Raw genomic sequence first — 15583 nt, forward strand, 5'->3', positions numbered from 1 at the left:
GGATGAATTTATGTTGCAAAATTGTTGCAGATAAGATTGAGACTTTATTGTTTTTTCAAGGGGACAACATCAATGGAAAAATCGTTTGGAGTTGCTGTTTGAGAGTGCGTTGAAAAAGCAGCGTCTGCTGAAGAACAAGTAGGCACCAAAGGATTATAGGTTGTTTTGTCATGAGTTGTATACTGTTTGGAGTTTCCACCTGAGATTTTCCCAGGGCCGGTCCAAAGATATAGTGGGCCCAGGGCAAAAAGAAAAAATGGGCCCCTAAAATCAAAAATAGACAAACGGTTAAAAAATTCACTATTAATATTAAAAAACAAAAATATGACCACAACATTACAAAAACAACTAATTTAAAGAAAAATATTTTTCCTAGCATTTTTAGATAAGTTGATTTCTCTCTCTCTCTCTCTCTCTCTCTCTCTCTCTATATATATATATATATATATATATATATATATATATATATATATATATATATATATATATATATATATATATATCTAGGAATTTTGGGCCCCTTAAAGACATGGGCCCTGGGCGACCGCCCGGGTGGCCCACCGTCTGGACCGGGCCTGGATTTTCCATCTTTTAATATCCAGAAATTAAATTAAGGGCAATATTGTCAATACATATTATTTTCTGTGGATGGATAAAAATATTCAGTGGATAAATCAGTTCCCAAGAACAAAATGAAGCAGATCTGAAAAGATATTTATTTTAAGGACTTATTTGGTTAGTTAATTAATAGTTTAATGAATTAATAGTAAATAAATGGAATCTACTCTAATAAATGAATGTTTTTTTGCCACATGTCACACTCTCATTCAATTTACCAAATGTCATTTTGTGGCTATTTTGAATTAATTTCTTTTCCAAATGTCATTTTATGGATTTTTCTATTTTAATAAATTTCATATAATATTTTAATGTAATAATTACAATAAATGTAGTAATAAATGAATATCAATTTTATTAATGGACTTACCTTCTTATTTCAAAATTCCTAAATTAAAGCTCATTAGTTTATTTTGTTTATTTATTTAAATTTAAAAGATAAAAAAATAAATTTTAATAATTCATTATTCTTTTTTATTTTCTTATAAATCTAAAGTTCTTAAATATTTAGACATTTACATTTAGTTTTTTTTAATTAACTCATGTAATACATGGGTCTTACACCTAGTATGGAATATTCAAGAATGATTTGAATTCATTAGATAATAATTATTATATTTGGTAATTATCTCTAGGGTTTCAAATCACCTCCTTATAAATAATAGAGGCCTCCAAATCCGGTTTTGGTGTGTGTGAAATATACCTCTCAGCTGTCAAAGTTCGAAATTCTCAAAACCCTAAAGAATCTAGAAATTGTCGCTCCCACGTCGTGGCCTATTGATCTCCACGTCGTCGTCGAAGAACAAAACCGAGATTTCAGTTCTATTTGAAGCTCATAGTTCAAGGGTTGTTTGGATATGTTTCTTGTTTGTCTTTTGGGTGCGATTTCAAAAGAAGAACTCTCATTTGAGTTCTCTAGTCCAACCAAATGGCTCGTCAAAAGAAGAAACCCACTAAGGTACATTTTTCGTTCTATTACGTTCAAATAAGTTGCATAGATTAGTTGAGTTTAGATCCATATGTTTCGAGTATTAGATTAGATTGTTTGTTGTTTCCACTGCCATTTTGTTTGTTCTAATGAGGCTCAAAACTCATCAGTAATGAGAAGAGATGAATGCTACTTATTGCATTAGAGGTCATTGGTTTCATAGGATATTTTTAGAAAGTATATTGCTATTATAGTATTGTATTATTTTCCTTTTCTTATTAGAGTATTATATTTTCATGTTATTTCTTAAATGTACGACTACAATAGCCAAAACAATATAGAAAAAAATCATCAAGCCCGTTGCAAAGCATGGACATGTTTACTAGTTGTTGTTGTTGCTATTATTATTATTATTATTATTATTATTATTATTATTATAATAAAGACAGTAATAAAAGAAATTATACACGTATGGGATGGCCTAACAATTTTGTGGTGGTCTTTTTACAATTCCTTTTTAATTAACATAGATGTTCAAAAATTTTAAACTCTTCGTATTGAAATTGTACTTTGCAAAACAAAATTTATAAATAATCTGTATATTTAGGCATCTTTTACATGTTTTTCGACTCCAGTATTACATATAACGGATGCACTTAAACCAACAACTATGAGGTTTAAGATGTATTAAATATCAACCCTTTCTTTGTTTATTTAAATGACCAAGCATAATGTCTTAACTCTTGGGTTTAATATTTGCTCCATTCTTCATTGTTGAAAATAAACTAGATTTTTTTTTACAGAAAAAACTAAGGGAGTGTGTATTGTTTATTATTTTTTTTATAAGTAATGACACATTCTCGTAAGTCATAACTTTACCTTTTTTCTTAAGATTAAAAAAAACTAGTTATATTCATTTTTGCGGGAAAATGAATTGGGAAGGCAATTAACTTTTCAGTAAATTCACATTTGTGTAACTATTTTTTTTAATACATATAACGGTAACAAACTTGTTGGAAGTGTTCACATGCGACCATTATGACCGACTGTAGCAGGTTACATCCTAGATGTGAACACTTTCAACAAGTTCATTACCTAGATGTGTACATAAAAAATAGTTACCTAAATATGAACAAAATGAAAAGTAAGAGTAAATTACACGAATGGTCGTTGTGGTTTGGGGGAATTTGTGTTTTTTGTCCCTAATTTATTTTTTTAACTCGGATGGTCTCTACTGTTTATTTTTGTTGTGTGTTTGGTCCCTGTCTTACTTAAAAAGATTATTGTACCCTTATTAATTTATTTTTTAATTAATTTTCTTATTTATGTATTTATTTTTTATATATTTAAAAAAACTAATAGACCTCACATATTTATATATCATCATCTTTAGTGCTCAATATCATTTGATTTAATAGTTGACCCAACCCCTTGTTGCTTGAAAAAACCCTTCACTTCAATTGGTATTTTTTCACGAAAAGCAGACATGAGATAACAAATCCAATGTTTCACTAAAATTTCGAATAGTGGTCCCGAATTTAAGTTGATTCTATTTGGTCTCTTCTTCAGAGAAAGTCGATCAAACAATTCCCAATCATGGTCCTTGCGGATCGGATCATCCCTATAATATACAACGTCTCTTCATCTTTAGTGGGTGAGGAGATACAAATATGTGAGGTCTATTAATTTTTTTAAATATATAAAAAATAAATACATAAATAAGAAAAATAATTAAAAAATAATTTTATAAGGGCACAATAATCTTTTTAGGTAAGGCAGGGATCAAACGCGCAACAAAAATAAACAATATGGACCATCCAAGTTAAAAAAAAATAAGCTAAGGACCAAAAACACAAATTCCCCCAAACCACAGGGACCATTCGTGTAATTTACTCTTACTTTTCCTTTTGTTCATATCTGGGTATCTATTTTTTTGAACACATCTATGTAACGAACTTGTTGAAAGTGTTCACATCTAGGATGTAACCTGCTACATCCGGTCATAATGGCCATATATGAACACTTCCAACAAGTTTGTTAACTAGATGTATACAGAAAAAAGATAAGAGCTTATTCGGCAAATGACCAAAATGTAGGGTGATTTTGAGGAAAATAACCACAAAAATGAAGATTTCAGAAAATGACCACAGGTTCCGCAGAGGGGGTTCTGCGGAACCATAAACACCTTTACGGAATGTGAACACCTCTGCGGATCTTGGATTTCTCATTTTTTTCGTTTTTTTCGTTTATTAATATTTTTTTTAATCACATAAGGTATTATGTGATTATTATGTAAAAAAATTTGTTTTCGTTTTTCCTTTTTCTTATTTAATTACCCGTTTATAAAAGTTGTGTGTTTAATAAAAATTATACAAATATTCTATGTTTTTTATAAAATTACACACACCGGTATTCTGAATAATAAACATATTTTAAGTAGGTTACAAAACATACTTTAGAAAACATAAACATACAACCTTTATAATAAACATACTTTGAAATAAACTTCATTGAAGGCTCTGCGGATCCTATACAGCTCTGCAGAATCTTTGTTTTTTGATTTCTTTAATTTTTTTTCGTTTTTTCGTTTTTTTTGCGTTCATTTTCGTTTATTAATATATATATATATATATATATATATATATATATATATATATATATATATATATATATATATATATATACACCAATACCTTATGTGATTATTATGTAAAAAATTCTACAAAAAAAGGTTAAAAATAATGAAATGTTTTATGTAATACGTTTGCCTCTGAGGAACCGAAACACCTATGCGAATCTTGAGTTTTTTAATTTTTAATTTTTGTTTTTTTGTTTTTTCTATTTTTTGTTTTCGTTTATTAATATTAGTTTTTTTTAATACACTAATACCTTATGTTTTATGTAAAAAATTTGACAAAATAAAAATAATGAACTTATGTTTAATATCAGTCCACAAAACTGTTTGGGAATCCACAGAATTGTTATCAGCGGATCAGTGTACACCTCTGCGGATCAGTGTACACCTCTGCGGATCAGTATACACCTCTGCGGATCTGTGTACACCTCTGTGGATCAGTGTACACCTCTATGGATCTGTGTACACCTCTGTGGATCAGTTATAGAAGTTACAGACATATTTTAGTGGGTTTTTGTGAGTTTGTGAGTTTCAATTACCAGTAGAAGTTGTTTTTTCATTGTGTTTGTGGAGAGTGATTTGTAAAATGAGTTTTATTATTTTGTGTACGAGAGGGTCTTGGCAGTTAGTTAATGGAGATGAGGTTTACGTTAGAAATAATGTGAAAAATTATGGTTTAAATCTTCCTCCTAACATTGACCATGAAATGTTATTACAAATGGTTAGAAGTAAGGTAGGTGTGCTAAATAGTCATATATGTTTGTCTTTTAAGCACCCGGAGTTAGGGTATGTCATGGAGCTTGGAACCAATAGCAGCATGAGCCAGAGAACCAATGGACGCAACATACCGAACAACAATGGCAGCAGCAGCCAGACAACCAATGGACACAACAGACGGAACATCAATGGCAGCAGCAGCCAGACAACCAATGGACACAACATACCGAACATCAATAGCAGCATGAGCCACATAACCAATGGACGCAAGGGACCGAATACTGACCGTAGGAAGAGCCACATAACCAATGACAGGGTTTCACCGAGTACCAATGGCAGCAACAGCCAGATAACCAATGGACGCAAGCGACAGTAAACCTAGGGACACAAGCAACAGAAAACTCATAGACGGAATACGAAAACAAATCAAAGTTTCCTTGGTTCGATTTGAATGAATGAAATTTATTTCATAGTATGTTTATTATGAAGGTTGTATGTTTATGTTTTCTAAAGTATGTTTAGTAACCTATAAAAAACATGGAATATTTGTATAATTTTAATTAGGTTATTTATATGCACCGGTTTGTATTACGTTATTTATATGTATTTGGTTTGTATTAGGTTATTTACGAAACCAGTTGAGTTAACTTCTACTTTATTCCATAGAACATAAAATACAAAACAGTAAAAATAATGGAAAACATACATTAGTAGCAAACGTATTACATAAAAATTTCATTATTTTTAACTTTTTTTGGTCAAATTTTTTACATAATAATCACATAAGGTATTAGTGTATTTTAAAAAAATTTAATATTAATAAACGAAAATGAACGCAAAAAAAACGAAAAAACAAAAAAAAAATCAAAAAATCAAAAACAAAGATTCTGCAGAGCTGTAGAGGATCCACAGAGACTTTAATGAAGTTTATTTCAAAGTATGTTTATTATGAAGGTTGTATGTTTATGTTTTCTAAAGTATGTTTTGTAACCTACTTAAAGTATGTTTGTTATTTAGAATACCGGTGTATGTAATTTTATAAAAAACATATAATATTTGTATAATTTTTATTAAACACACAACTTTTACAAACGGGTAATTAAATAAGAAAAACGAAAAACGAAAACATTTTTTTTTACATAATAATCACATGATACCTTATGTGATTAAAAAAAATAATATTAATAAACGAAAAAAAACAAAAAAACAAAAAAAAATGAAAAAAACCAAGATCCGCAAAGGTGTTCACATTCCGCAGTGGTGTTTATGGTTCCGCAGAACCCCCTCTGCGGAACCTGTGGTTATTTTCTGAAATCTTTATTTTTGTAGTCAAAGTCATCCTACATTTTGGTCATTTGACGAATATTCTCAAAAGATAATTACTTAGATGTAAACTTACTGAAAAGTTAATTACCTTTCCAAATTATTTTCCCCGCACTTTTTGCAAAAGAAGAAAAATACTAAATATGATAATAACACATGAAAAAGGACGTTAGGGAGTTAGGTAAATATTAAGAGCATGTGTCCGCGGTTTAGACCCGGGCTGGACGCGCTACTCTACTCACATGGCAACAGCCGACGCTCACCCACTTACTGCTTCTTACACTTGTACAGTACAATTCCATAAAGCCTTAATTAACCACTTTTAGACTTTAGTAGCATTGAGAAATCATCATTCATTCATCACCACCATCCCACTTGTTTTTATCTTCTAAATTTACATGATGTTTTATATAAAGAAAACGAATGACGAATGATACAGTTGTTATGTTAAATAAAACAAAATTGTAATTATGATAAAAAAAAAATATCATTGATTCGCAATTAGTCATGAAATCAAATCATATCCAACCCAAATATAAAAGAACAAATTATAAGTGATATGAAAAATATCTCCTCCTCCTTTCCTTCCGTGTGTATAAAATCCAAATGCAGACAAGGAATGTCAAAATCAAGCCTAAAAAAAATAGAAAAAACTTTTAAATACAGTTCAAAGGGAGGGAGGGACCATGGAAGCTCTTGGTTAATGCATACAGCTTCCCTTTTTTAATTTTAATCAATCACCAATTTACCACCATTTCCATTTTCTTCTCGATTTATTTTGGCATTTCTGCTTTCTAGTTTCTACTACTCACAACCGTTTTCCTTCTTATCTTAAGCGTAACGCCAAATCACACCATTCATTTCATTTATACTTTACTCTCTCTCTATCTCTCTCTTTAACACAGTATCATCACAGGTTCTGTGTGTCTTGATTAACTCGAGAATTGTCGCCAGTTATTAAATTATCGAGATGGGAACTTGCGTTTCAACACACCAGAAGCCTTCTGCGATGAAGGTTCAAGTCTTGTTTGGGTCTAATGATACCAACCTCGTCAAACCTCCCATCATCAATGGCGATCCTCCTCCTCACCCAGCCACTTCTTTTCGCAATTTTGGTATTATTTCTGTTCCTCTATACCATCGCCAATTTTCATGGGTCTACAGGGTCTTGTGATTCTGATGTCTTTGTGTGGTTCATATTCATCCCTTAATTGCTTTGTTAATTTGTATAGGGGTATTTCGATATATATATGCGCTTTAACTATCACAAATTAAGACATGGTGTGTTTGGATGTTTTAAGATCCTTGAAGTTGCAATAATTATTTGATCCATGAATAATCAGTTTATATAAGACACTACTTCCGAACATCATCTCTTTAATTCATAGCCAGCCACCCTCTAGTTTTCTTTATTATACGAGATTTAGCTCTCTTTTTGACTTTTATTGGATCGATATGTGAGTTTTCTTTATTCCATTTGTTGCTTAATTTGATTGTTGACTCTTTGTCGATCTTTAGATTCTTTATTAATTTCATGAGTTGCATCTAATTCGATATAATCAAAGGGGTTTTTTCTGATGATCTTAATTATATCTTTTACTTTAATTACATTTGTAGGAATGTAATTGTATATATTTTGTTTATTCTATGGAAAAGGTTGTCAGGTTCTTTGCTTGTTTTGGAAAAGGGGAAAAGCTAGGAAAGAGTTGGTCAAAAGATATGTACTGCTTGTGTTTCGCACAAAAATTGCAATTCTTATCTATCTTCAAAGTTACGATCGATCTTAGTGTGTATATATATATATATATATATATATATATATATATATATATATATATATATATATATATATATATATATATATATATATATATATATATATATATATATATATATATATATATATATATATAGGTTTATGTTATATGGAAAACAAAAAAAACCCTAAAAATCATAAAAATGTATAAAAAAAATACTTAGAGATCACAAAAAATATTTTTGAATTTTTTTTATAAAAAACCGCAGGTTTTTGTTGAAATTCGCTGAAAAAAAAAAAATCTTTGGGTTGAAAACATTAAAATAATTACAACTTTGTGTTTTCAGAATTATTGTTTCATTCTCAAATCATGTTTTGCTGTTTCTGTTTGATCCATGGTGTTATAATTAATTGACTAGAAAACAAAATTTAGAATACCAATCATATCGGTGTAACTTATTATATGAGATGAATTAATGGCCCACAGAACATTCTCGTTATGAACAATAATGGTAGCTAGCTACTCACAAGTTAGATTATTTATTTAATCTTGCATATATGATACATGACATACGCATGTATATGTGTGTTAAATAATTTGAATTTGAATTTGAGCTGCAGGTAGTAAAGAGGAGACATTTTTTGACTCACAGGCATGGTTAGAATCTGATTGTGACGATGATTTCATGAGTGTTAATGGTGGTAAGATACTTTATTTTTCATATATATATTTTTTATTTTTTAAATGAGTGGTCTCCCTGTAATTATAATTTATTAATGCAGAATTTACCCCATCAAATTCAAGAGGCAATACTCCTGTCCACCATAAGTTCTCTAATAAACATGAAGCATCTCCAAATGGCTCTGAAAAGAAAATGAGACTTTCTGATCTTTTTAAAGACAGTCTAAGAGGCAACTACGAATTTGAAAAGGACGATGAAGAAGAAGCAGTTAACAAAAACGGGAAAGTAGTGGAAAGTCCAATTGTCCAGGGTGATAATGTTAATGCTTATGGTTTGAAGACAAAGAGGATGCAGGGTTGTTTTCCAAGTTTGCTTTACACTCGTAGCTCATCAAAGAAGATGATGAGCCCTAACCCTAACCCTAACCCTAACCCTGTTGTGGGGTGAATGTGATGAGGTGCCCATTGGGTCATATGTATAATGTATAGTAACAAATGAATATGTGTAAAAAGCCAAGTAACTTGTCTTGGGGTCGAATATTGAAGATATACACCAAGTATATGTTTTTTTTTTTCAAGAGGTTTCAAGATTTTTGATTTCAATAACAGTTTTATTATTTAATTTAATATAAGGCCAAGCGAGTCAACTCAGCTATATCTACTAGTATGGAAAACATGTCCTAATGTTTTCTCCTTATCTTCTCTGAGAAGATATGGGCTACTATACCTATAAATATTGAAGAGATTGCTACCTTATGGGTCATTCATTCATTGTCCCGTTATCAAATATCAATTCAGTGGATCATGACTTTGCCATCTTCAAGAATCTTTCTTTCTTTCAAGTACATGCATCTATGATTGGGTTACCGAACATGCTTACAACGTACAAATGTCTAGATTTTGACGTGTGATATTGGATTTTTATGATACTTAGATGATCTTATATCTACTTCAGTAGATGATTGCTAGTATTTTTTTATAGTAATTTTTAATGTGAATATTTTGGTCTAAATTAAATAACCTAAAATATTCAAAATTGATTGTCACCGAGTTCAAATTAAAAATAATCGCTTTAAACCTTCATCCAACACCCTACATGCCATGGTGGGGTTAAATTTATCTTTATAGTTTATTAATCATTTTTTTTTCTGATGTCATAGTTAACATTACAATAAATAGCACTAGCATATAATTTATTTTATATATCTAAGATTCCTTGTTTTATTGTCAATAGATGCAATTAGAGATATGGTGATATGGTCTAATTGGACAGGTTAGAGTTTACATGGGTTCAATATTTATTATCGGCCAAGTAATTCCACTTCCACCTAAACCGTGATGGATTTTGATTTTCTACAGTCTCACACTTAGACCCCAAGTTTGGCCCAATAAGGTTAGATTATGGCCGAGATAATCTCATTTATAATTTAATATTTTCTATCAAATTTTTATTCTACCAATTTTAGTTATAGATTAAGGTGTTGTTTGTTTTTTCGAAACGAAAACGTCTGTAGTCTGTGGATCACATCTGTAACTTTTCGCGGCCCAAGAGGCGAATCAAACGGCTGCAACCTATAATAAGAAGTTTGTTTGTTTTTTAGCGTCTGCAGGCTGCTGCAACAAACTAAAATAACCATACAATAGTTTAAAAAAAATTCTAAATCAAAATTTTATTTAGTATAAGTATATGCAAATCAAATATAAAGATCATTGTGATGAACTGATGATATGATTTTTAAAAATGTTTATATAAAATAAGGTTGTAAAAATTACTTAACGGTAGCTCGGCGGTTGACTGGGGTCAAAAGATTAATCAGGGACCCTTAATTACTAATAAAAATATTTTAAAACTTAATATATCCTAAGAAAATTAGTATTTGAAAATTTAAAATTTTTAAATTTAGAAATTTTAAATATTTGTTATAATATTTGAAAATTTGAATATTTAAAAATTTAAAATTTTGAAATTTTGTAAATCTTGGTGTAATATTTGGAAATTTGAATATTTTAAAATATTTCTGCGAAGGACCGCCGAGGAACGACGATGACCGCCTAGCCCGAGTTTGACTAATATTGACCAATTTCCGCCAAGCTCCCCAAATCATAATCCGTTGCAGACAGCCTAGCGCCTAGGCCGATATTTACAACATTGATATAAAATAATTAAACATAATATTTGCTAAATAACAACAAAGAAAATTGTTAATTTAGAGAACAACACGTTCATTTTGTTAAATTTTTTAAGACGATGATTATTTTTCCGGTTAGCTTCAATAAATTTGATAATTTTAATGATTAACTTTATAATTTATTAATATTTGGTTATAAACAATGTAACATAAAAAAATTATTTATAGGAAATTTACCTAACGGTTTTAAAATCATGTAAAATATATATTGGAATTGTTTATAATATCATTCATAATATTATTAAAATAATAAATATATTGTTGAAAAAAATTAAAACAACCCTATGTTGAATAATATAACTTAAAGTAAGGTAAGAAGTGGTTTGAAGATGATGGTTGAGTGGTGCGCCATACAACATATGCACAACAATTTTTAAGTCAAAAGTCTTCTAAAAAACAAAGAGTTGCGAAAATGTTGTTCGTTTTTTCTGAGGCAAAATGTATGCGGTCTGCGGACCATATCTGTAGACTTCTGCAGTAGAAGAGGTGGACCAAATGTCTGCAGTCTGAAAAAAGAAGACTGTTTGTTTTTTTTAACATCTGCAGACTACTAAAATAAATTAAAATCTAAATAAAGTGATTATTTTAAACTACAAAGTGATTTTTTAATATATTTATGACTTTTTATAAATAATTAACAAATCTAAATCAATTTTATGTATTATTGTATTAAAAGTGAAAATAAAAATGGTACAAATTAACGTATATATTTGATAAAAACCAACAATTTTGGTCGCAAATTTTTGCCTAAAGATTGTAATTAGGAATCAAAGAATTTGATATATAAATAAATAGAAATAAACTTTGATTTTTTCAATTAAATCAATTAAAAACGTGTCATAAATATTTTTTCTAAGAAATTAACGATGCTTTATTAAATAATGTTTTATAAAATTTGGTACAAAAAATATAAGTATATATTATTATTTTTTTCATATTTATATAAACAACTTCAACGACCATTATTGCAATAAACTTTTATTTATAAATTTGTCAAAAATATCGCTTGTATCGTCGAACTTTTTTTTTTTTGAAGTATTGTAACTTTTTTTTTTCAAATTGTTTATCACTAATAAAGTTGGAATAAATATAAATTCAAAAAAACTAAAAAAAAAAATATATGTGTTTTTTTAGGCTAGAAGATATTAGAAGACACCGGTCCACATCTGCGTCAAGAAGAGGGCGCGCATACATTTTTAGGTCTGCGGTCTTCAGAAAAACAAACAGTCTACGAATGTTAATATCTGCGCGTGGTCTGCGCCGCGCAGACAGAAAACGTCAGGAAGATCTGCGGACAAAAAACAAACATCACCCAAGTGTTGCGCCTGTGCTATGCGATACAGCCACAGACGGTCAGAAGTAGTTTTTCATAAAAGACAAACAACCCCTAACTAATTGTTTTACTAGATAGATATATGAAATTGGACATGGGATAAAATCACACTATTTCATCCGACGTTTACTATGTTTATGAATGATTTTCATATCCCAAATAGACATTGTCTATTTCGCATCAATAAAAGTAATGAAGGTTGCTTATTTCATACTATTTTATGTATTAAATTATACACAACCATCTACAGAGAACTATACAACAGTATATTATTGTATATTATTAACCCAATTGTATAGTGTAGCCCATTTTGTTGTACATGTGTAATGTATATATCCGTTTCCCTAATGAGAATGGACTCATGTTGCATAATACTTAATGAGTTATCATGGTAAGAACTTTGATTTCATTGGCATATATTTTTTTACTTCAAATGGGCAACAAATATACATAATTAAAATGGTTGTATCGTTAAGTCCCATCACAAAAAAAAAAAAAAAAGACTGACATGACCTTGAACTAGCTTGTTATGACAGAATTAAATCTAAAACCCGTTGGTACAAACTATGTGATATATTTGATCACCATTTGTGCTTCATGATTTCAAGAACAAACTTTACTCGCTTTTTAAACGTAAAAGATAGAAATTGGTCAAAAAGTAAAAGAATTGCGATTATGATCAACAATGGATGGGTAATGAATGTGTTTGTTGCAAGAAAGGGAAAAAACATAAAAAATTTCAATCATTTTATACAAAAGTGCATTCTTGAATGATTTTGTGCTACTTTTTTATATAAAAAATTATTATGATCTTATCTTTACTATATGTCAGGATCTAATTACTTGATTAACTAAAGTAACATCGTTTTTTTTTTCAGTTCTTTATAATTTTTGGGAAAGAAATTAAGCTGCAAGCCTGCAATAGGAAAAAAAATTAAAGAATATTAAGTTGAAGCGTACTTTTGAATGGAAAATAACATGAGATACTTGACGTGATGAAGATATCTTATATATATTAGCTTTTGTCAAAAGGACCTTTCACAAATCACATGGATGAAACACTGGCTATATATAGACATAATCAGAACATTCCGATTGTAATGAATTTATCAGAAATACATAAAAGAAAAAAGGTAAAGCAGAAATGATAGAAATTGGGATAAGGGTACACGTCAGCTAACATGATCATTTGCATGAGTATTCTCTCTTACTCTACTCAAGACGATGACGATAAGTCGATCATTCACTTCTCACATGATGAACGCTATATAATTTCTCTAAATCGAATGGTATCTCACATTTTTTCATATGTGAACGTGTACATCATAACCTTTTCCATACTTAATTTAAAAATATTGTTCTCTTAAATCTTAATACTTATAAACCTTTACATCTAGAAAAACACAATAAATGACTAATAAATGCTCAGCATAATGATGTGTTGGATTGACGAGAAAATCTTGATATTCTCTCTAGGTGTGGGATCTCTGAAATGTAACAGGGTTGCAGTTATCTCAATTTTGATCCCGAGTATACACTGACGATAACACTAGATGAAGGTAAAATCTCGAAAGGAGCATTTGGGACGAATAGATAACATATTTGTTTGAGGGTACTAAACTCATATTCATAGTTAAGTACATGGAGTGTATTGCACTATTTATCAGTGTATTACAACATCATTAAGTGACTTGTGTAGGGTAGTGGAACAAAGTTAACGTTTTCCTAATCAACATTTCCTAGGAAGAGGCACATGTGTAGTTAGACTCTGGAACCCAAATTTTGGAACCTATTTGAAAAGGATGATGACACCCCTTAGATAACTCATTGACCACTTTATAAAAAGTCAAGCTATAATTAACTACTTATAATCAGTTTTTTCGGAAAACAATGCAATTTCAACCAATAAAAATATTTTAAAATTTAATTAGGTGTCTATATGGTAAAATGGGATGTCTTTTTAGTCAACCCCTTTGAAAAAGGTAAGCCACACCCTATTGACCCCTAACCCCACGTCAAAACCGCCCCACTATCCTTCATGTGAGGTTAAACTATAGAACACTAACAATCTTTTGTGCGCGTAAGGTTTGAACCTTAAACCTCTTTTATATGGAATTCTGCATTTCAATTGTTAATCTCTTTCTGTGGGGACAAATTTGAAACCTTTTTAGGGACACATATATGGGTAAGCTTGTAGCACAATCATATTTTGGCTTACGTGAAACTATATCTCTCTACATTCCTGGGACAAGATCCACCATTAAGTCGTTGGTATGAAGTAAAAGATAGTCCACATGTCAATTGGTTTCGAAATTTGAACCATTGTTTCTTTTACTCTAAGTTGCCTAATTACAGTCATTAATTATCGGCTAGGGGTTCTTAGTAAATATAAAATATTCTATAATGCCTATAAATTAAGACTAGAAGTTTTAATCCTTAATTGAAATTCATTATTAATTAATATTTAATAGGTTAGTTGGAATAAAATTAAAAAAAAATTAGATTGGAAATTAACTTTTCAACGGGAATTAAGGTATGACTTTTAACCTAACCTACATAATTAGGTTTGGACTTGCATCATAAGAGTGTTGACATTTTAGTGATGAAGTAGAAGTTATAAGACTTAGAATGTTAACTAGAAGGTCATCATGAACTAATTTGGGAAAATTAAAAGTTGAAGGATCAATCTTGTTAAATGTTGAATGATCGGATCCAAGAACCTTAACTTACCCTTATAATCCATTTGAACTTCTTAAAGCATGAAATTGAGAGGGAAATGTTATTTTAGGGAAAGAATTCAAAATTAGAAGGTTAAATGAACTTCCAACACTAAATCATGAATGTGATGCTTTTAACTCTAATATAATGCAACAAGGGAATATCAAAAGTAAAACTACTTCCAGTCTAAGTCTTTGTGCTCCTACCTCCCTTCGTACAACAACTACTACTCGAACCTGCAAAACATGAAAGATTCTATAACATCAGACCACAAGGCTGGTGAGTTATAATTTGATCTATTTTCATGTATTTATACTTTATTACTCTGTTATTTCTTTCATTACTCTTACTCTTGAAAGGTCTAGTATGCTCAAGAATCATATTAAAGTGATATTGCTAATTAACATATGATACTTATGGGTCACACTAACAACAACTTGATATAATTGATTATTTATTAGAAATTGATTTTAATAAATATTCAATAAAACTCTTATAATTAAATTGAAAATTATTTTATTTATAGGAAATAATTAATTTGCATTAGCAAGTAACATACTATTTCATAATGTATGAATTAATAAGTCATGTACAACATTTTGGACTAGTTAAGCTTTTTGTTTTTTAGCAAAAGACAAAGTTTATATCATATAAACTTTGAGTTTATAAAATATAAACTTCTTC

General features: G+C 29.7%; 1 protein-coding gene across 2 annotated transcripts; it reads left to right on the forward strand.

The window, feature by feature from the left end:
- The first annotated feature begins 6856 nt into the window (after positions 1 to 6856).
- On the forward strand, positions 6857 to 9237 carry LOC145109580 (uncharacterized protein At3g27210-like). Of its 2 annotated transcripts, XM_079046775.1 has the most exons (4): positions 6857 to 7058; positions 7138 to 7336; positions 8599 to 8679; positions 8761 to 9237. In XM_079046775.1, exons 2-4 carry the CDS (start codon positions 7192 to 7194, stop codon positions 9105 to 9107), a joined length of 573 nt encoding a protein of 190 aa, XP_078902901.1. In that variant the 5' UTR covers positions 6857 to 7058; positions 7138 to 7191; the 3' UTR covers positions 9108 to 9237. The 2 variants fall into 2 exon arrangements, with proteins under 2 accessions (XP_078902901.1, XP_078902900.1); XM_079046774.1 differs by having other exon boundaries at positions 6857 to 7336.
- The last annotated feature ends 6346 nt before the right edge of the window (positions 9238 to 15583 follow it).

Source organism: Lactuca virosa, chromosome 4 (assembly GCF_052849685.1).
Source record: "Lactuca virosa cultivar CGN04683 chromosome 4, Lactuca_virosa_CGN04683_v6, whole genome shotgun sequence".
In the NCBI taxonomy this organism is placed as follows: domain Eukaryota; kingdom Viridiplantae; phylum Streptophyta; class Magnoliopsida; order Asterales; family Asteraceae; genus Lactuca; species Lactuca virosa.